At 43.2% G+C, this 23,613-nt stretch overlaps 1 protein-coding gene across 1 annotated transcript; it reads left to right on the top strand.

Moving 5' to 3' along the window:
- The first annotated feature begins 2,390 nt into the window (after positions 1 to 2,390).
- LOC130487825 (cytochrome c) lies at positions 2,391 to 16,884 on the top strand. Its single transcript, XM_056861368.1, has 3 exons — positions 2,391 to 2,437; positions 13,801 to 13,975; positions 16,678 to 16,884. Exons 2-3 carry the CDS (start codon positions 13,807 to 13,809, stop codon positions 16,821 to 16,823), a joined length of 315 nt encoding a protein of 104 aa, XP_056717346.1. The 5' UTR covers positions 2,391 to 2,437; positions 13,801 to 13,806; the 3' UTR covers positions 16,824 to 16,884.
- The last annotated feature ends 6,729 nt before the right edge of the window (positions 16,885 to 23,613 follow it).

The raw sequence follows: 23,613 nt of genomic DNA, 5'->3' as shown, positions 1-23,613 counted from the left end.
CACCTTAAAGACTAACAAAAATATTTTCTGGTAGGGTATGAGCTTTCGTGAGCCACAGCTCACTTCTTCAGATACAGCTAGAATGTGAATCCATCGGTCTTTAAGTAGAGGAACAGTATGTAAATGTGAATAGCAGGCTTGATGGGATTAGGTGTGATATGCAGAAGAGTCTGTGATGTCCAGGGGAGAGATGGGTGTGGAGAAATCAGCATTGGTAATGGGCCATGAATACAAGGTCTTTATTCAGCCCAAGTAAATGCATTGACTTTAGTTTGAATATCAACTGTAATTCAGCAGTTTCTCTTTCCAATCTCCCTTTAAAATTCCTTTGTAAGAGAACTGCTACTCTTAAATCTGTAACAGAATGTCCTGGAAGGTTGAAATGTTCACCCACTGGTTTTTGAATATTGTGGTTTCTGATGTCAGACTTATGTCCTTTTAATCTTTGTCTAAGAGACTGACCTGTTTGTCCAATGTAGATTGTGGAAGGGCATTGCTGGCATGTGATGGCATAAATCACATTAGAAGATGAGTGAAGGATAGTGAGTTTCCAGGCTGCGGAAAGTCAAGAAAGTGTTTGCTGCTGTAAAATTTCCTGCCAAAGCAGAGAAAATGGAGTAGAGCACCAGAACTCCTGGACGGGAATAAGGGGGTGTCTTGCGGTGCATCCCTATTCTCTCCAGGTTCAGACGAGCATGCTTATTATATTAGGTGGTGTGGAACACAGGCAGGATGCTGCTGCATTTTCCCAACCTGAATTTGGCAACCCTAATCCCCCCTCCCTTACCGGTGGCCTGGGAACCCTAGCCCAGGTTAGCCTACAAGGTTCATCCCTCCTCTATTTTATCTTCACAACCGCCCTGTGATGTAGGCTAGACTGAGAGAACTTGGATATGACTGGCCCCAATTTCACCTAGTTATAGGGTTGCCAGGTCCCTCTTCGCCACCAGCGGGAGGTTTTTGGGACAGAGCCTGAGAAGGGCTGGGATTGGGGAGGGACTTCAATGCCTTAGAGTCCATTTGCCAAAGTGGCCATTTTCTCCAGAAGGACTGATCTGTATCGGCTGGAGATAAGTTGTAATAGCAGATCTCCAGCTAGTACCAGGAAGTTGGCAACCCTACTCTTTGCCACCAGCTAGAGGTTTTGGGGGCGGAGCCTGAGGAGGGCGGGGTTTGGGGGAAGGGGTTTCAATGCCATAGAGTCCAATGGCCAAAGCGGCAATTTTCTCCAGGGGAACTGCTCTCTATCGGCTGGAGATAAGTTGTAATAGCAGATCTCCAGCTAGTACCTGGAGGTTGTAATCAAAGTTACAGTTGTAGGCTTATTATAAAAATGTAAACCAATTGGGGTGGCTGAAGAAGGATCGAAACAGGCATTTTGACCGGTATCCTGTACCACTGCCAAACGGATAACAGCCTAGTTCACTACCAGACGGATAACAGCCTAACTTTACTTCAAAAGAAAATCAACATAAAATTAACAAGAACATTATTTTGTGCCATTTTACAGCTGTATAAAATTTTTTTTTGGGGGGGATGAAATGTTATGTACATGGTGAAGCATATAACCATGATACTGCTATGTTAACAATATGCAAACAATAATGTGTCTACAATATATGTCTCATACTGAATAATTATCATTGTCAATATATGAATCACTATATGTTTTGTCAGTGGTTTACATTTTTATAATAAGCCTACAACTGTAACTTTGATTACAACTATAACTACACAGTTGAGATTACTTGTTTGAATACTACTACCTGGAGGTTGGCAACCCTACCCAGTTAGCTTCATGACAGAGTGGGGATTTGAACCTGGGTCTCCCCAGCCCTGGTCTGATATTCCAACTACTACATCACACTGGTGTCACACCACAACCAGCCACAAAGCTCCAACCTATCCTACCCCACCGGGTTGTTGTGAAGAGGGGATATGAGCCAACCCCTGAGAGCCTTGGAGGGGGGATATTGGAGGAGGGATCTAAACGTCAGAAACTTATGAATGACGTAGTCCACGCGGGAGGGCGGGGGCCCAGCGAAAGGGAACGCTCTTATTGGCTTGGACGCGAACCAATCGCTTCGCTCCGTTTCCTATATTGGCTGTTGAGCGCGCGAGAGGCTTCGCTCAGCGGGTTCGGCAGCGGCTTTCTTCAAATCTGGCACACGCGCCGCAGAGAAGCCGACGGCCCCGCCCCCCGTGGCTGGAATACGCCAATCAACAATCACAGCGAGGTGGCGCGCTGGCCCGTGATTGGCTGGCCCTATTATGACACGAAAACTCTCTTTGCCTTGGGCGGCGCCTGTTGCTGGATGCGTGAACCGGGCTGTGCGTGTGAAGTCGCGCCCAAGCGCGTGTCGGTGGCTTAGGAGGAAACTTGAGGACTGGGCCTTTGGGAAGAGGCCGAGCCGGGGTGTCCTAACCTGGGTAGCAGGTAGGCAAGGAAAGGGAGATAAAGGCTTTCATCTTGTACCTAGTAAGGTTGTACTTAGTAAAGTTGTAAAGAGTCCTTAGTAAAGAGCCCTGCTTTCATCTTGTACTTTTATCTTGTACTTAGTAAAGTTCCTAGTCCTCCATAATATTTAGCCATTAGGCTAATTTTCTTTTATTTCTTTCTTTCTTTTTTTAAAAAAAAAACATTTTTATTGTTTTTTTATATCACAATAATTTGCATCGTTCAATAACATTGTTACATGATATAAACATTATTTTTCTTAACCAAATAACTAACTAATGCTAGTATTTCATTGACTTCCCCTCTCCCCTCCTCTATCTATTTGATAACTTAATTGTCCCCTTTGCATTTAAATTCTAATTCATTAGAATATATTTCTTATATCAATCTAATTACAATTCTTTTGATCTAAATCAATATCCTTAATAATATTTCTGCTTCTCCCGTTTGAATTAGACCAAAATATAACCTTTAAACCTTCCCAACTTTAATTCATTTTCTCAATGAATTAAATGCCTCCCATTCTCCCACAAATTCTGTGTTCGCCTTTAGATTTACTAATGCTGTAAGTTTAGCCATTTCTGCTAGTTCCAGCATTTTGTTTATCCAGTCCGTCTTGTCCGGTATCTCCGAAAGCTTCCATTTTGCTGCATAAACCAGTCTGCCATTAGGCTAATTTTCCAGCCTATCTCACAAAGGCTAACAAATATCCTCAATTTCTACCTAATGTTGGTTGATTACCCAGTTTGCACATCTCCCATTCTCTCCTTTCCTTCCTATTTCCCCCCTTCCCCTCTTATTTTTGTTCCTCTCCCCCCCCCCTTGATCCTTTTCTTCTTTATCTGAGTGAAGGCAGAAAGCTCGACTGAATTTCCTATGCTTTGGTTTGTAGTGATTCACTAAGCATGTTTTTTTGTCCCGTTTATATCTAGGGGTTGCCAACCTCCTGCTATTACAATCGATCTCCAGCTGATAGAGATCAGTTCACCTGGAGAAAATGGCCGCTCTGGCAATTGGACTCTATGGCCTTGATGTCCCTCCCCTCCTCAAACCCCACCCTCCTCAGGCTCCTCCCCCCAAAACCTCCCGCCGATGGTGAAGAGGGACCTGGCAACCCTATTGATATCCTACCCAAAATTACACAAATGGAGGAGAGGACAATGAATTATTTGGCAGATTCTTAAGTACCCCAATTGAACAGAGAGTCTGCCCATGTGGAAAGATGATGACATAAACATTTACCCATTTTTTAAAACTTAGTTGTGATTTATATTCTTTTATAAGACCTCCTTTTAGTGTGTGTGTGTGTTAAGTGCCGTCAAGTCACTTCCGACTCATGGAGACCCTATAAATCAATGTCCTCCGAAACGTCCTATCTTTTAATAGCCTTGCTCAGGTCTTGCAAATGTAGGGCTGTGGCTTTCTGTGGCTGAGTCATTCCATCTCTTCTTGGGTTATCCTCTTTTCCTGCTGCCTTCAGGTTTTCCTAGCATTAATGTCTTTTCCGTGCTTTCAGCTTTTCCTAGCATGATTGCCTTTTCCGGTGACTCTTGTCTTCTCATATTGTGACCAAAGAACAACAGCCTCAGTTTGGTCATTTTAGCTTCTAGGGTGAGTTCAGGCTTGACTTGATCTATAACCCACTGATTTGTTTTTTTGGCAGTCCATGGTATCGGTAACACTCTCCTCCAGCACCACATTTCAAAGGAATCTACTTTCTTCCTATCAGCTTTCTTCATTGTCTAGCTTCTTTTATTACTCCCTTTATTTCACACTTTCCTGTATGTTCTCACAACTACCACTTAATCTATCTGCTGTCTGCTTAATCTATCTGCAGTAAGGCTGTTACTCTATCTGTAGTTTATTATTTAATGTCCCCTTTGAAGATACGCCGAAAGTTATAATCAAGTTATGCCTAAATGATTTGCATACAGGCACTCTTTTTGCACTGGAACTGTATCCTATCCTTCTTCCAAGGAATTTGGGGTGCCATGGGGATGACCCCATTGTCTTTTTCACAACAGCCCTGTGAAGTAGGTTAGGTTGAGGGAGAGTGATTGGCCCAAGGTCACCTGGTGAGGTTCATGTCCTGCATAAAGATTTGAACCCAGGTCTCCCCTCGCCAAGATGCTAACTGCTACCATTACCCTGGCATTTAACATGGGTTCAGGCAACTATGAGTACACTTTGCATTGGAAACAGAACAAATAAAGCAGAGATGCTCCTCTTTGACTCTCAGGGATTGGGAGAATTCAGCAAAGCTAGCACAATTTAACCTATTATAATGGCAAGCCTCATTTACCCTTGGCAATGTTGGTCCCAAATGGAGATTTCACAATTTACTTTTCTTCTTGGTGTGCAAAATGTAACGGAGTGTAGCCTGGGGCATTTTTAGAGAGAGCATGGCAAAATAGTTTTTTAAAAAAATAAATAAAACTATCAAGAGAACATGGAGCAAGCCAAGGCTCAGGCCTTTACATTCTCTTTCAATTTCTGGTGTGACAAAAACGTAACATGTTTCTTTTCCCTGTCTGTTATAGGAGCGCTATTACTTTTGGCTTATCTTTCCAAGGTCTCTGATAGAGATTCTTCCTTTGTCCAGTTTGTACGGTTCCAGACAATGGTGCATCTTGCTGGAAGCTCTGTCTGGGCACCCTGATCCTAAAAATGTTTGCTGAAAACTTAAAGTCAGTCCTGAACAAATCCGTGGTGTAAGTCAATGTGCTTAGGACTGGGGTATAAACTGTATTTAATTCTCATAAATTCTGCTTATGTCACCTGAATACCTGACAATGTACTTGAAAGTGCTTGCATTTTCCCCTCTATCGCTTGCTTGTGTAATGGCTTTAGGGTTGCCAGCTCCAGGTTGGGAAATACCTGGAGATTTTGGGTGTGGACCCTGAAGAGGACAGGGTTTGGAAAGGGAAGGGACTTCAATAGAGTATAATGTCATAGAGTCCACCTTCCAAAGCAGCTATTTTCTCCAGGGAAACTGATCTCTGTTGCCTGAAGATCAGTTGTAATAACAGGAGATCTCCAGCCACCACCTGGAAATTGGTCAAATAAAACAGTAGTAGGCAAAAAAATGTACAACGGCAAACAAGAAAGGCAAAAGACGTGGACAGCAAGGCTATCACTATATTAAGGTGCAACGAAAACAACAAGCAAGGCTAAGCAACTGAGGTTACAAAGCGAAGATAGCGAAAACAATAAGCAAATGCTAATAAATATACAAAAGTTCATGTAAGGCATGTAGTTGCGTTCTGGTCAGTTTCAAGTTCTTCAGGCAACGGAGAGAAAGGTGGTAACACGGCTCCGGAAGTATTCCAGCGCTTTCGCAGCCCGACTGGGAGCTCCAAATTTATCCTAGGAACTGTACAATTAAGCCCTTGTGGCTGATGAAGCTACCTCGTGTAGCGAAAGCGCTGGAATACTTCCGGAGCCGCGTTACCACCTTTCTCTCCATTGCCTGAAGAACTTGAAACTGACCAGAACGCAACTACACGCCTTACATGAACTTTTGTATATTTATTAGCATTTGCCTATTGTTTTCGCTATCTTCGCTATCTTGCACCTTAATATAGTGATAGCCTTGCTGTCCACGTCTTTTGCCTTTCTTGTTTGCCGTTGTACATTTTTTTGCCTACTACTGTTTTATTTGACCAATATCCTTTACAGTAGAGTGAGTTATTTGTATAACCACCTGGAAATTAGCAACCCTAAATGGCCGTTGAGAAGAAGAAGAATTGGTTTTTATATGCCAATTTTCTCTACCACTTAAGGGAGACTCAAACCAGCTTACGATCACCTTCCCTTCCCCTCCCCACAACAGACACCCTGCTCAGAGAGCTCTAACAGAGCTGTGACTTGCCTAAGGTCACCCAGCTGGCTTTGCATGGAGGAGTGGGGAAACAAATCCAGTTCATCAGATTAACCTCCGCCGCTCATGTGGAGGAGTGGGGAATCAAACCCGATTCTCCAGATCAGACTCCACCTCTCCAAACCACCGCTCTTAACCACTACACCGGCTCGCAGCCATGCTCTTAACCACTACAGCACGCTGGCTCTCTGGCTGTGTACCTACTACCTTAACACTGAAGAGGGTGCAGAGGGTTTTCTTTGTGCTGTGCCCCCCCCCCCCCGCCTCCACTCCTATATTGACATCAGTGACTTCTGCATGGGTCATCTGCCCCAAGTTCAATGCTTTTGGAAAGTGGTTTGTTTTCCTGCTTCCTCACAGTGTCATGGTGCATTTGTGCACCTCTGTGGCTTTCCCTGGCTTTTATCTAGTCTTTCTCAAATCTGCTTTGCTCCAGAGTTTGGGAAAGATCACAGTAAAGCCCCATTGTCTGCTGGGTGAGTAGGAAAATCTGGATTTTACAGCCCCCATGGCAGCCATTTCCCCAGACCCTGTCCCTGTTGTAGCTATTTCCTCCCCTCACCACCAGGGGGCTTTTTAATTATTTTGAAAATTAGCACTAGCATATTTCTATATGTTGCAACAATAGGTATAGTAGGTTCTCTGAATCTACAGTATTCATTTTAAAGCAATCTGTCTTTAGCCTCTTTCTTTGTAGAGATATGTGGGGGGGGAAGGCATATCTTTCCAACCAAAGGGGCTGGAGACTTAGGGTTTTTTTGTTTTGTTTTTAATGAAAGCTGGGAATTAGGAAAACCTGCTACACCTATAGTTACATGCAGGGTGGATTTGATTTAAATCACTAAATTTAAGTAAGACTAGATTTAAATCATGGTTTACTACATAAAGACTTGTGGAGTAGTCTGCTCAAAAGGTTTCACTTTCATTTTTACTGCTTGCCCCTCCCTCCTCACACCTAGCTCCTTGCACAGATCTATCCAACACCAAACAATCTTCTATTCATTGAACTTCTTGAAACTTAACACTTAAGAGGTAAGGGATTGATTCTGTGTACATAGGTTTGCAAAGGAACAATTGGGATTAAGGTGTTTTTCTGAACCCTGTATGTTTGTTGTATAACATTTTTGCTGTGAAGAGGCATGTTATCTCTGCAAACACAAATTCACAGTTTGAGAACTGCAAAACCAAGCATCTGTGATAATGTCTTCTAGATAGAAAAATTGCCCAAAATAATCTTACAGAAACCTCTGTAAGAGCATGACATTGTGAATGGATTAATGGAACTCATTTACCAAAAACTTTAAACATTGCATGAATATATAGCCTCATGCTACATAATTAAAAATGAATCCTTATTTCATGATGAATAACCTTTGAACTATAATATATCTTAAATAGAAAAGGACCTTTAGATAATTTGTCCTCAAAAAGCATTTTATTTTTTAAAATCAGATTTTAATTTTAAAAATCCGATTTTTAAAAATCATTTCTTTTTATCCATCCTGGTTACAAGGCTATAACATTATTCTAATGCTGATTTTTTAAATTGCAAAAGCCCTGGTAGCCCGGGGGGTGGGGGTGGGGGTGGCCTCGGCTGGGGGATTGTGTTACAGCAGGGCCCATAAATCAGGCTTTCAGGAATAGGAGCACAAAGACCCGGACCAATATTCTGGAAAAACAGATTTTTATTTAACAGCTGTTGGTTCCCAAACTTTGCTGTCAGTGAAGTGCCTGTGTCATAGTATTAAGTCCCAATAACCATAACACAGGAAGAGGTTGATAATTCAAAGCAGTTTGTTTATTAAGCTTAATAATACATACCAGGCACTGAATTAGGTTTGAGGCCCAGAAGAAAAGTGTGCAAGATTTTTTATAACCTTTAACAAGCTCATTATAATACATAATTTATGCATATTTTCTAAACATTTTACTGGATACAGAATCTTGGCTAATACTTTATTGGCTAATTATTATATTTAGTTTATTTCTAATTGGTTACAACATAAAGGAATATCATGGGTCAGCATAAACACAGGAATAATATTATTGGTCAACATAAGCTTTGTTTGAAGTTCGTTACTGCACCTGGCATTTAATCTAGTTTACAATTAATCATACCCTCCGGTGAGGTGCTGGTGCCTGTCTTAGCCTTGGACAAGCGATCCTCCTGTCCGGTTTTAATATTTTTTCTTTGTTTGTCTCTTTCTGCCTGTCCCTGAATTCTAAATATATCTTTCTGGGGGCCCCTTTTGGAGTTCAGTGATTTTTATTTTTAAAGGCTTTCTGCCTCAATTGGGACAGGGAAACTGCGGGGAAACCCGCCATGTGGAAGCCCCATGGCAGCCACACCAGCACAAAATCCTGTCCCCCGGTGGAAGACATGTTCATATACCTGGTTCTAGTGTGAAAGCTTGAATGTCACATTTCTCAGACTGCTGTCTCCTGCTTTATTTGGTTTTTCCTCAAAGTACCTACACAGTCATGTGCTTAAAAGGCTATTCAGATATTGGTTCTTGAGGGGGGTTTTAACGGGTTTTGCCCCCTCTTGTTTGTACATCCATTTCCTGATATCAACCAGGGCCCAGGGCTTTTCCATCATGGTTCCAACAGGGAGGAATGGGCTCCCCGAAGAGGTGAGGGGAGTCCCCTTGTTGGCGGTCTTCAGGAAGTGCTGCAATGCTTGCATGTTTGTCAGGGCTTTTTGATAAGGTTGCCAGCTCTGGGTTGGGAAATACCTGGAGATTTTGGGGGAGGAGCCTGAGGAGAGCGGTGTTTGGAATGGGGAGGAACTTCAATGCCATAGAGTCCAATTGCCAAAGCGGCCATTTTCTCCAGGTGAACTGTTCTCGCTCAGCTGGAGATCAGTTGAAATAGCGGAAAGTCTCCAGCCACCACCTGGAGGTTGGCAACCCTACTTTTTCAGGGCGTATGAATGGCAGGCATCTTTGTAGGGGGAGGTGTTTGTGTGGCTTTATTTGGTTTTAATCTGTAATGATTTAATTATCACTTATAAGCTGCCTTTTTGAAAGGAAAGGTGGGGTATAAATATTTTAATAAATTAGTAGCTTCACCATTGACACATTCCAGACAATCAGCCCTTTTTGAGAGAGGAGGAGGAAGCTTTGAGATTGGCACCAAGGCCAACCAATCAGCGTTGTGTAAAGCTTACCTTGCTTCTCCTCAAACTCAGTAAAACTCAGTAAAAACCTTCAGGGCAGATATTTATGTTCGTCATGCAAAGGCACAGAGTGCGTTCCACACCAGACTTGGTCTTGACATCGTGTACATCTGCACGGAGCCAATAAAATCCTCATTACTTTCCAATGTTTTATTCATATGATTTAGTGTACATTAGTATTAATGTATATTAGTATTGTGTGTATCTCCAAGTCAACAAATTGCAACTCTCAATTTGAGTTGTGACACAGCAGCATGGGGGGTATATCAAATGGTTGGTTTCTTTGTAAATGATTAAATTACACAGAAATTTTGTTAAAGCATTTATCCTCTGTTCTTAATACAATCAATATGTTTAGCGTTTAGATGTAAAGGAGCCCTGTGGCGCAGAGTGGTAAGCTGCAGTACTGCAGTCAAAAGCTCTGCTCACGACCTGAGTTCGATCCCGACGGAAGTCGGTTTCAGGTAGCCGGCTCAAGGTTGACTCAGCCTTCCATCCTTCCGAGGTCGGTAAAATGAGTACCCAGCTTGCTGGGGGTAAAGGGGAAATGATTGGGGAAGGCACTGGCAAACCACCCCGTATAACAAAGTCTGCCTAGGAAACGTTGGGATGTGACATCACCCCATGGGTCAGGAATGACCCAGTGCTTGCACAGGGGACCTTTACCTTTTTAGATGTAAAGCCTATTGGTTAGTAGCTTTTGGGCCAAGGAATATTGATGTTAGTATTTCTGCTGCTTGCTGCTCAATTGTCATGGTAAAACAAATGTATTAAAAATTCCAGGGACGATGTTGCACTTATATAAATAACAGAGGCTGCATTCCTCAGTATGTACGTATGCAGCACAACTCATTTAAATCAGTAGGACTTTCTCATCTGACTCGGCAGCAAATGTCAAGCTATATCTGAACACCACGATTTTTCACAAGTCTGGGAGAGTTTGGCAAAATCTGCATTCACTTCCGTGATATTTACTCTGCTTTAAATATAAAACAGGACCTTTCTTATTAAAATCTTAACTTGTCATGTGTTCTCTTACTTTATCATTCCAGTTCTCGGTGGAGTAGAGCACCGGGTTATCTTTTCTTAGAGGCGAATGTTGGCTGCCCGCTGTCGGAGTTCCCATTCTGTCCACAAACAGCTGTGCACCAGTGTTGATGATTAAATGCTTCTTTGCGTGTGCCTGCGTGTGTTTTATATATCTGTGCTTATTTATAAAACACAGACATATATATAGAACACGGTACAAGTGTGTCACGCTCAATTCGGTTATTTGTGCCAGTAGATCTACCTGTGATGGCATTATAAAGCCCCAGGTTTGTGATGCTGTACTATTCCCAGGGTCATGGGGCAGAAGCTGTTCTGGAGAGGCCTCCATACCAGTCTGTTGCAGCAAAAAGGAAGAGAGAGGCTTGTGGTGCCTTAAAGACCAACATCTACAGTCCACAATAGCCATGCAGATTAGCTTTGGATTTCACACATTAACAGATCACTTCAAGATACAATGGTTCCATATTAACATACCACAACCTCATTAGCACATTATCTTGATACTTACAGGACAATGATTAGCACATTACCTTTGATATCTTTTGCAGGACAATGATTCAGCTCAAACCCAACCCCTTTCTGACTATATATTACTCTTCCTACACACTTGACACTGAGAGACGCTGTCCTTCAGTGTTACTCCTCTGAAGATGCCTGCCACAGCTGCGGGCGAAACGTCAGGAAAGAAAATACCAAGACCACGGTCACACAGCCCGGATAACCTACAAGAACCAACATCTTTTTATTCTAGTATTAGCTTTTGTGGACTAGAGCTCACTTGCTCAAACACGTGACATGGGTCCTTATCAGGCAGACACAGATCTAAGTGAGGTTATGAAGGGGGGGAAAGGTGTAAACAGTAAGTATCAAAGAGCCAGCATGGTGTAGTGGTTAAGAGTGGTGGTTTGGAGCCGTGGACTCTAATCTGGAGAACCGGGTTTGATTCCCCACTCCTCCACGTGAGCAGTGGACGCTAATCTGATGAACTGGGTTGGTTTCCCCACTCCTACACATGAAGCCAGCTGGATGACCTTGAGCTAGTCGCAGCTCTCTTAGAGCCTCTCAGCCCCACCTACCTCACAAGGTGTCTGTTGTGGAGAGGAGAAGGGAAGGTGATTGTAAGCCGCTTTGAGACTCCTTAAAGGTAGAGAAAAGCAGCATATAAAACCAACTCTTCTGTGAAATGTGGGAAGTAAAGGTAAGATGTAATGGGGTAAACTTCAAAGATAATGAGAAAAGTTGAGATACCATTCACAATAGTAATAGTAGGTAATAATGCAGTTGTCCTCATAGAGCTAAGGAACTTTCCATGATCTACAAAGGCTTAGGCGTCTGATAGGATCCAGTGATTTTTATTTTGTTTTATGGGAAGTTACTTGAAGAAAGGGTAATTTGGAGCAGGGAAGTGACTGGGAGACAGGGACAAAGGATTAAGCGCCCTTTCCCTCCATCTTCGCTCCAAATCTTGCCTTCTTGAAGTTCCTTTACCATAAATCGATGGACTCTGAGATTCTGTTATGAGTGTTTCATATATAACATGTAGTTAGGCCTTTCATATCTCTATCAATCACCAGTGACGTGCCATTATTTACTATCTATGCCATTCACCCAAGTCTTATAAAGTTGAATTGCATCATTAAGGCACAAAGTTAGACCTTTCTATATCTGGATGACTAGGCACAAAAATTGTCATTCTGAAGTATTGATTTTCCACTGGAATTATTGCACTTCACGGGATGGCAGTTTTTCATTGTAAGCAATACAGGTACTGATTGAATTGAGCTATTAATAGTTAGTATTTTAAATGGGTATTCTCATATTAGCTTCCAATTTGGACTGGTTTTATCTAAACACTGAAATATATATATTGTGGTTTTCCTTATTGATCGTGTGGATGTTGTCTATCCTTGCTTGCAAACAAATTGGTAGGCCCAGGGCATTTATTTTTCTGGCTGAAACCAGATTGGTGGGCACTTGTGGCTTATAAAAAAAAATCTGTTCCAATTAAAAAGGGTTAATATATTAGCAGGCTGGTCCCCCATACCCTTACTCAGAATTGAGTCCTACTTTGTGCTTTGCTACTTACTCCCTTATCAGTTTTCATAGGATTACAGTCCACGTAATTTAGAGCCATGGCTCTTAAACTTTCATATCTGATGTCCCACCAATCACTCTATCATAGAACCTGCGTACCATCACAATAGAAACAAAAATCCCATTTCTCCCGATAAGGACATTTATATGTTTATAGGTATTCTCTTATTTTATTTCTCATGTATGATAAGTTTTAAGGAGTTTAAGAATTGCAATAGTATTTCATGTTCATGTTATTGTTGTGGCTTTCATGGATAATCCCTGGCAAGTAGGGTCTGCAGCACATCGAAGACTCTTGCTGGTGGGAAGAGGAACGGGGGATTAGGAGAAACTCTTGGGTGTCCCAAGGTTACTACCACCTGCATGCCTAAAGGTCACAGATGGATAATCTGTGGAAGGTAGGGTAGGGAAGAGATGGCATGTCATACTTGCAGGTAGAAATAGGGATTGAGGGGAAGAGTGAATTCTTAGTAATAACACCAGTGCTATAAGTACCATTGGTTGAGATCCCCTGATTCAGAACATATAAGAATACATGTTAGCAAGGGGGGGGGGTTCTTGTTCACTTTGATCAACAATGGCACTCTCAGTGTAGCAATAGGTTCCCTACAACCACCACTACAAAAGTAGTTTTTATCCATGGGATAGCATAAACAGGGATGGTGTAACAGATGTGCAAAGAAAATGTATTTTATTTACTCGCATTTATACCTCACTCACCTTTCTCACCAATGGGGGCACTAAGTGGCTGTAGCTCAGTGGTAGAGCCTCTGCCTGGCATACAGAAGGTCCCAGGTTCAATCCCTGGCATCGCCAGTTAAAGGGACTAGGTAAATAGGTGATGTGAAAGACCTCTGTCTGAGACCCTGGAGAACCGCTGCCTGTCTGAGTAGACAGTGCTGACTTGGATGGACCCAAGGGTCTGATTCAGTATAAGGCAGCTTCATGTGTTCATGTATTCTTCTCCTTGCCTCCACTGTATCCTCACAACAACCTGTTAGCTAGGTTAGTATGTGACTGGGCCAAAGTCACCCGGCAAGCTTCCATGGGAATTCGAACCTATTCCAACAATCTAACTTACAGGAAGCTAATCACTTTATGCACTCCAGAGTTTAATTTTTGTCTGCTTCTTCTTCACAGAACACTATGGGTGATGTTGAAAAGGGTAAAAAGCTGTTCGTTCAAAAATGTTCTCAGTGCCATACGGTCGAAAAAGGTGGAAAACACAAGACTGGCCCAAACCTTTGGGGTCTGTTAGGTCGCAAAACGGGACAAGCCCCTGGATTTTCTTATTCAGATGCTAACAAGAATAAAGGTAGAAACCAAGGAGTGTCTTTTTCCTCTTCTCAGTGTCAGCTGTTGAATGACAATATCCATAAATAAACAGGACCTGAAGTTATAAAAGGGGAAGAATCATTGGGAGAGGGTATCATGTCTGGTCTGGTAAATGTACTCCGGGAAGGTTCTTCTGGTTATCTAAAGAATATCCACAAAGCAGTCTTAGTATAAGCAAATATTTCACTAGAAATTTTAATAACGTGTATTATAAGATTTACGGTCCATTCATGCATCACATTTATAGAGAAGCTCATAGGACCATTCTCAAGGGCCGCGATGGCTGCTTCAGAGCTGAGAATCAGCAGCTGCATTTTAGGATCTGGGTGACTCAGCGCGTTTTCCAGCAACCTGAGCGTTCCCAAAAATTCTGAAGGCAGGCTGACTACACCCCCTGCCCAACGGACCCCTTCCCTTCCATTTTCCCCTCTTCTAATATCCCTTCAGAGAGTTTAAATGAGCGTCAGTTACCATACCATCCTGGCTGCTTAAGGCTAGAATGCAATTCCCAGCTGCTGTTTTCAGTTTGCTTTGGGGGTCTTCTGGTTTGTTTGGCACATACTGTAGGTATTGTTTTAGCAAACCTTTATGATTGCCTGTGTGGAATCCCTTAAAATCATGCATTTGGGGGGTTGGTTTCCCCCATTTATATACATCCATTATATAACTTGAACTCCTGTTCCTTGCACACTTCTCTGAAAGCAATCTCAGTGTAAAGTGATAGGATATTTCCATTTAAATGTGGATAGGATTTACATTATATATTTGATATTTAGGATTCTATCGGCACATTCTAAGTAGAGACAACCTATCAGCAACCCATATTATAGTGCCAAGCATATAAATAATAAGAACCAGAGTACGCCAGTATGGGTGGGTGGATGGAGGATGTAGAAAAATTAAACAAACAAAAATCAACCCAAATATTACAACCAGTAAAACCCAAATATGGAAACAAGCATCGCCAACTGAGCCCCTGGAGAAAATATCCTGGGCCCTGTGTTATTCAACTTTATAAATGATTGGGATAAAGGAATAGAGGGGGCGCTTATTAAATTCGCAGATGATACTAAATTAGGAGGGGTAGCAAATATGATAGAAGATAGAGCCAGGATACAGGATGATCTTGACAGGCTGAAAAACTGGGCTAAAACTAATAAAATGAATTTCAGCAGAGATAAATGTAAAGTTCTGCATTTGGGTAGGAAAAATCAAATATTTAATTATAGGATGGGGGAGTCTTGTCTTGGCAGTAGTATGTGCAAAAAGGATCTAGGAGTCTTAGTAGACCATTCACTGAATGTGAGTCAGCAGTGTGATGCAGTAGCTAAAAAGGCAAATGTGATTTGGGGCTGTATCAACAGAAGTATAGTGTCCAGATCATGTGAAGTGATGGTATCGCTTTACTCTGCCCTGGTTAGACCTCACCTACTAAAGTATTGTGTTCAGTTTGGAGCACCACAATTTAAGAAGGATGTAGACAAACTGGAACATGTCCAGAGAAGGGGAACGAAGATGGTGAGGGGTCTGGAGACCAAGTCCTATGAGGAAAGGTTGAAGGAGCTGGGTATGTTTATCCTGGAGAGGAGAAGACTGAGAGGTGATATGATAACCATCTTCATTTGAAAGGCTGTCATATAAAGGAGGGTGTGTTGCCCCAGAAGGTCGGACCTGTTACATCATTAAGGTCGGACATTACATTAAGGTTGGACTGGAGCCCATGGGTTGAAATTAAATCAAAAGAGTTTCCGGCTAAACATGAGGAAGGACTTTCTGACAGAGCGATTCCTCAGTGGGACAGGCTTCCTTGGGAGTCGGTGGGCTCTCCTCCTTTGGAGGTTTTAAAGCAGAGGCTAGATGGCCATTTGTCAGCAATGCTGATTCTGTGAACTTAGGCAGGTCATGAGAGGGAGGGCAGGAAGGGTTGTGCAGTGGGTTGGACTAGATGACCCTGGTGGTCTCTTTCAACTTTATGATTCTATGATCCCTTCAGCATCATACTATCTAACTTTCCAGATGTAATAGCATATGTTCTGAATTTAAAAGGTAGTGGTGATACCAATCTGTAAGGAATATTAACTGGGAAAAAATTCCAGAGTGCATATAATCTTAAATGCATAGAACCTTCAATTAATTGAAAAAAGTTTCCAGAGGGTGTACAACTTTGAATGAAGTGTATATTGTTTCTCCGTTTTGGCAACTTTATTTTTGTTTAGCTGTAGAAAATTAATTTTAATAGGCAAATCCTTATTAGTATTTTTTAAATGTGATAAATAAAAACTAAATCTGATTATATAATTATTAGTAGAAACAGCTACTTCATTCTGACTCCCACAACTACACATCTAGGCCATGTTTCATTTATAGGATGTGGCTAAAATATTCACCACATGCATACTAACTAGATCATTCAAATATGAATCTAAATAGAAGCACCGGATTTGTGATAAATATTAAATGCCTTCAAATAGTAATAAAATTGGATTTTCTTTGACATTCTTTCCGATCTTTTTAACCTTTATAATTTAGAACATAATCTGTTTGAGCTTCTTTTCATATATGTCCATGAATCCGTGTTTTGAAAATTTTCTGATTTTATAAGGATATTCTTAGGTATAGCTGAAACCCAGCTTAAACAGTAATACAATTAGAGATTTTTTATCACTCTCTAAATTTTTCCAGGTATTGTCTGGAGCGAAAACACATTGATGGAATATTTGGAGAATCCAAAGAAATACATTCCTGGAACTAAAATGATTTTTGCTGGCATTAACAAGAAGACTGAAAGAGCAGATCTTATTGCATACTTGAAAAAAGCAACCTCTTAATGAAATATTATTGCAGCTTCCATGATGTCAACTTAATTTCCAGTTTGAATAAGTCTTATGCAGCAACCAGTGTTTCATTATTGTACTACCATTTGTTTATTAGGTATTAACTAAGAAACATCAAATAAAAGTTGATCTTTTCAGATACTTTGTCACCTAACAAAACAAGAGTTACCATTGTCTTCTTTTAAATACATGTCTCATACAGAGATATTTCAGTAGAGAACAAGAAGTGTTCAGTCTTGTACCTGTGAAGGTTTGTGGCTCACTTTACTCAGGTTTAGACTTAACACCAAACCATGGCTTGGCATTATTTATAGAAGCTATAGGATTGCTCCCAGCTTCCTTTCCCTCCTTCCCTGGCATGCTACAATTCCTTCCGGTTTTTTTGCAGCAAAGCATAGTAAATTAGCAGTTGTTTAAGTCAGAGTTTCCCTGGCAGACAGAACTGGAAACAATGATCAGAACCTTTTTTAAATTAATGCTTGAAGATTGACTATGATTTTTTCATGCCAACTATGGTTTTCTGCAAAACAGGGAGGGAATCACAAGTTGTCAGGAGAGGGGAAGGAAGGAACTTGCAAGACCAAGCTTACTTTGTGTAAGATTTTGGGGTCACATGTGAATCAAGACGTTGGGGTCACACATGAACCAAGGCCATATGACCCACCAAGTGTAAACACTGCCCGCATTCCATTTCAAATTAACCATAGTTTGTTGCACAGGCCCTGGTCTAGTCTACTAGACATGCATAACAGACCATGATTCATTCATAAATCTCAGTGAGTCTGCAGACTGCCTTCTTTCCTGCCTCCCAGCAGAAGAACCCACAAATGCTCTTCTGAGTTTCCTTGAGCGACCAGGCTAAGCGTCACATCTACAGCCTACCTGTGCTATTGGCTGAAATAAATTTGGGGGGGGGGGGAGAAGCCTAAAGCAAGCCTTGTACCTTCTCTCTCACCCTCAGTCCCGACTCCTGCCCCCCCTTTCTGTATGGATGCTTCACAATTACTGAGCTTTTAAATTCTGGGGCATAATCTTTTATATTACTTGCCCTTCCTTTTTTTTTCTTGCTGATTATCAGCATCTTTTCTGTCCAGTCCTTTCAGTGCATTCCCCAAACTGTATTTGGAAACAAAATATACCTTTTACAGCTGTTCCCCTTATCTTTCTTGTTGTTTCTCTGCCTTTTCTCTTAAGTCCCCCCTCGCCCTCCTAGGAGAGGTTGAAGAACACTCCTGCTCAGGGAACTCTCACTAGCAAAAAGAGGAGACAGGTCAAGAAAAAAAAATAACCAAGGAAGTATCTTTACAAAGCAACATCCATATACAGTTGGAATGACAATGTATGGTCAGCATGGGGGAAGAACTGTTGGATAAACTGGGATTTCTGCATTCAGACATCACAGCAAACCAGACTTACTACAAACCACTGTTAACAAGCCCAATAAAAGCATGGTTTATGCTTTTATTGGGCTTGTTAACAGTGGTTTGTACCAGTTTAGCACCCTTTACAAGCCCGATAGTTGGGCCCAACCTACATTCAAACATCATGCCAAACTGGAGTTTAATCAAACCTTGTTTTATAAACGGGTTTACTGTAGAGGTTTGAATGCAGTCATAACTTCCAGCTCTAAAAGAAGAGTTGGTTTTTATATGCTGGTTTTCTCTACCTTTTAAGGAGAATCGAACCGGTTTACAATCTCCTACCCTTCCTCTCCCCACAACAGACACCTTGTGAGATCAGTGGGGCTGAGAGAGTTTTGTGAGAACTGACTAGCCCAAGATCACCCAGCTGGCTTCATGTGTAGGAGTGGGGAAATCAACCCGGTTCACCAGATTAGAGTCCACCACACTCTTAACCCCTACACCACCCTGACTCTATGTGACAGCCTGCTAGTTCAATCAATCGTTTTCTACTGCCTTTCTGTTTCTGCAAAAATGGTGTGTGTGTGTGTGTGGGGGGGGGCTGCTGTCAAACACCTGGCTGGCTAACCCAGGTTGTGCAGGCCTAGGTTAGAGTGTTGTTGGCGTCGTGAAATGTTTTATTCAGGCCAAATGTTCAGCGATAGCATAGGGAGAAGGAAACACTCAGAGTTTGCAGAACCCTGCCAAAGTACTAAGAAAAAGCTGACAAATACAATTAATTTGAATGAAGTCAAGGTCAAAGCTCATTCGATCTGTACAGAATTCCGGTCCACTGTTGCATCTAACTGCTGCTGTGCTTTATGGGATTTTGGAAAAGTAGACTTTGATGTATTTATAATTGCAAGCATTCGGTCAGGTATTACTCAGACTTTGCTACGGATGAACATGTAAGCATCTCAGGAGATTCTATAACCACATCTAGCTGAACCAGGTTTTTACTGAAATTTGGCAATAGCCATTGGTATTCTGGAAAACATACAAATAAATGGCTGTCTCTCTGGATCCTGCAACCTGAGATTTTATACATGTCATGGCTGTGGTTGGTCCAGGATTGAGTCTGGTGTGTATTTTGATGTGTATGACAGCTGTGGGACAGCTGATGCAATATCAAAAAATATTTCTTCAGCATTGAATACTGTAAATGTGTCTTCACAGCAGAAAGCTTGACTTATGCGGCCCAAGACATATTCTAGAGGCGGATGATGTAACTTAATGAAACTAAGAAGGTTTGGGTCTGGTCAATGTTGCTTGGGAGACCACAGGAGCAGACTGGGAAGCCAGAATGACCTGGGGAAAAGGGTCCCACACCCTCCCCATGGAGGGAGGATTGGCTGGTCATGGCAACTGTGAGGGACTTGCCCAGGGCCATGGCAAAACCTCCTAATCGGCTGGCTTCTCCCTTCTTTTATTCCCCTTTCCCCTCCACCTTCCTTCTTCCTCTCTTCCAAGCCCCACCCCTTCACCTTCAGTATTGATCCTCCTCCCAAGTAGCAACCCCAGTCCTTCCCTTGGCCCTACCTGTGTTGCTCCGTCTGCTTGTGAGGCAGGGTGTAGGTTGGGTGCAGCTCCCTCTGCAGATGAACACATGAAGCTGCCTTGTACTGAACCAGACCCTTGGTCCATCCAAGTCAGTATTGTCTACTCAGCCCGGCAGCAGCTCTCCAGGGCCTCAGGCTGAGGCCTTTCACATCACCCGCTCGCCTAGTCCCTTTAACTGGAGATGCTGGGTATTGAATCTGGGACCTTCTGCATGCCAAGCAGATGCTCTACCACTGAGCCACAGCCACAAAGATTCTGTCCTCAAGATATTCTGTCCTCAAGATATAAGCAGTCGCATCAACACTATTCCAATTTTGCGGGGAGGGATTTGGTCGTATCAATTCTAAGGCTACAATCTTATACACATTTATTTATTTAAGTGCTGGTAATTTATATAAGGCCCTGACCAGGATGGCCCAGGCTAGCCTGATCTTGTCAGATATCAGAAGCTAAGCAGGGTCAGCCCTGGTTAGTATTTGGATGGGAGACCACCCAGGAATACCAGGGTTGCCTTGCAGAGGAAGGCACTGACAAACCACCTCTGTTAGTCTCTCGCCATGAAAACCCAAAAAAAGGGATCGCCATAAGTCGGCTGCGACTTGACGGCACTTTATACACACACTTTATATAAGAGCCCTGTGGCGCAGAGTGTTAAGCTGCAGTCCAAGTTCTGCTCTCGACCTGAGTTCGATCCTGACGGAAGTCGGTTCCAGGTAGCCGGCTCAAGGTTGACTCAGCCTTCCATCCTTCCGAGGTTGGTGAAATGAGTACCCAGCTTGCTGGGGGTAAAGGGAAGATGACTGGGGAAGGCACTGGCAAACCACCCCGCAAACAAAGGGCATTACTGCACCATGTCTAGGAAACGGGGGAAAACACCATCCTAAAATCTGCCTAGGAAACGTCGTGACGTCACCCCATGGGTCAGGAATCACCTAGTGCTTGCACAGGGGACCTTTACCTTTTGTGTGTGTGTGTGTGTGTGTGTGTGTGAAATGCCGTCAAGTCGCAGCCGACTTATGGCGACCCCTTTTTTTGGGTTTTCATGGCAAGAGACTAACAGAGGTGGTTTGCCAGTGCCTTCCTCTGCACAGCAACCCTGGTATTCCTGGGTGGTCTCCCATCCAAATGCTAACCAGGGCTGACCCTGCTTAGCTTCTGAGATCTGACGAGATCAGGCTAGCCTGGGCCATCCAGGTCAGGGCTCTTTACCTTTTTACCTTACCTTTTAATTATATACCGCAGATTCAGGTTTGCTCTATAGTTTTTATTTTATTTTATTTTATTTTAACCAAGGTTCATGTTTGGATCAGGATGTATATAATGTTATTTTTTAAGGCGGTTGATATAATTCTTTTAGTGTGGATGGGTGATTGCTATTTTATACGCGATGACAATAAGCAACCCAACAATATAACAATAAGCCACCTAACTATTTAAGCGCTGGATTTACGCTCCCGAAGCAGCAACCGCGGCGCTCCCTCTTTCTGCAGCGCGGCAGCCGGGGGACGTGGCCGGCGCCGCGGTGAAATAGACCAGGCAACCCCCCCCCGGGGAATCCCCCCGGATGACGCAAGCAGAGGCGCCGCTCCGCTCTCCTCTCCCCACCCCTGTCTCTTGCCTGCACACCCCGCCCCAAATGCGTTCATCAAGACCGCCTTGTGGTGAAGCCCTCTGGAGCAGTGATTCCCAATCTTTTTTCTACTTGGTAGCCCATTTCTATAAATTGCACCCTTCATATTACCAAAATGTTTGTAATTAATATAGTTGCTGTTATTGTAAATTTATATTCCCACCATTATTCATCCCCCCCCCGCGTACCCCTAAATGTCCTGGTTTGTACCCCTGGAGCTACATGAATCCCAGGTTGGGAATCACTGCTCTGGAGCAACGCTGCGCTCTGCGCACGGTCTCCATCGACCCCCTTTCCCGCTCCCCCTAAGGGCAGTGGCGTCATCCCACCTCTCTTCGTCAAGTGCTTGACAGACAAATGTCCATGGGATTAGGGGAAGCCAACGCAGGCGGGCTCCCTTAAAGGTGAAACAAGTCGAAGGGTTTCTATCAAAGCTATAAACAGCATCCGTAATATAGACAAAACCAAAATGATTAGGGACTAGACGCAGTGGTTCCCAACCTGGGATCTGGGGACCGCTGGGGTGTGCGTGTGCAGAATTATTGCAAGGGGTCCACGAAACCAGATGTGCACAAAGCAGCATCATTTTGATCTTTTTCTCATTATGTATTTTCTCCACCAGCAGATTCTAACAGGTCAGTTACTATCGTATGGGGGTCTGCAAAAGGTTAAGAAGGGGTTCTCAAACTTGAAAAGGTTGGGAACCACTGCGAGCAACTGTCTTATGGGGAGCGGTTAAGACGCTTACGGCTGCTTAGCTTGGAAAGAAGGCGGCTAAGGGGTGATATGATAGAGGTCTATAAAATTATGCATGGTATGGAGAGTGGACAGGGAGAGGTTTTTCTCCCTCTCCCATAATACTAGAAGGCGGGGTCATCTGGTGAAGCTGAAAGGTGAGAGATTCAAAACAGATAAAAGGAAGTATTTTTTCACACAATGCATAGTTAAACTGTGGAACTTCCTGCCCCAGGATGTGGTGATGGCTGCCGACTTGGAAGGCTTTAAGAGGGGAGTGGACATGTTCATGGAGGAGATGGGTATTCATGGCTACTAGTCAAAATGGAAACTAGTCATGATGCATACCTATTCTCTCCAGGATCAGAGGAGCATGCCTATTATCTTTAGGTGCTGTGGAACACAGGCAGGATGGTGCTGCTGCAGTCATCTTGTTTGTGGGCTTCCTAGAGGCATCTGATTGGCCATTGTGTGAACAGACTGCTGGACTTGATGGGCCTTGGTCTGATCCAGCATGGCCTTTCTTATGTTCTCAACAGGGGGGTTGGTGTATCCATTATTACTGAGATGGACTATTTCAAAAATACCAGCCATTGTTTGGGACATCATGATGTTCCAAAGTTCTGTCAGAGAAAGCAAAACGCCAGCTGTCTCATCTCAGATGTGGCTTATTTTGCGGAATGAAGGGAGAACGGGGCTTCTCCTATATCCTGTTTCAGCTTCCAGATTGCAACAGAAACAGCAAAGAATCCCGGCGCTTTCCCATATGGATCAGGGTCCAGGCTTTGGCGAACCCCCCACATCAGAAGCACAGCAAGATATAAACAGGCCATAGGCAGCTGCCTTGTATCTACTCAGACCGCTGGTCTATCTAGCTCATTCCCCTGAGGGACTGCCTCTCTCCTGGCAACTCTTGCATTGGAGACACCAAAGGCCGAATCTTGCTGCAGGCTGAGCGCTCAGCCCGGGGGCCTGGCAGGCACAGCCATGAAATGCCTGTGGCATTTCTGTCCTACAGGCTTGGATGGAAATGTCCTAGACTTGGGTCCTTGCAGGAGAAAAGAGCAAGAGTCCAGTAGCACCTTAAAGACTGACAAAATTGCTGGCAGGGTATGAGCTTTCGTGAGCCACAGCTCACTTCTTCAGTTCCCTGCCAGAAATGTTGTTAAGTCTTTGAACACATGAAGCTGCCTTATACTGAATCAGACCCTTGGTCCATCCAAGCCAATCTTGTCTACTCAGACCGACAGTGGCTCTCCAGGGTCTCAGGCAGAGGTCTTTCACATCACCTACCTGCCTGGTCCCTTTAACTTGAGATGTCAGGGATTGAACCTGGGACCTTCTGCATGTCAAGCAGATGCTCTGCCACTGAGCCACAACCCCTCCCCTTTAAGGTGCTACTGGACTCTTGCTCTTTTCTGCTGCTACAGACAGACTTAACATGGCTACCCATGGTGAG

This window comes from Euleptes europaea, chromosome 15 (assembly GCF_029931775.1).
Source record: "Euleptes europaea isolate rEulEur1 chromosome 15, rEulEur1.hap1, whole genome shotgun sequence".
In the NCBI taxonomy this organism is placed as follows: domain Eukaryota; kingdom Metazoa; phylum Chordata; class Lepidosauria; order Squamata; family Sphaerodactylidae; genus Euleptes; species Euleptes europaea.
The sequence above is the reverse complement of the archived record's forward strand: the minus strand, read 5'-3'. Positions and strand labels throughout refer to the sequence as shown.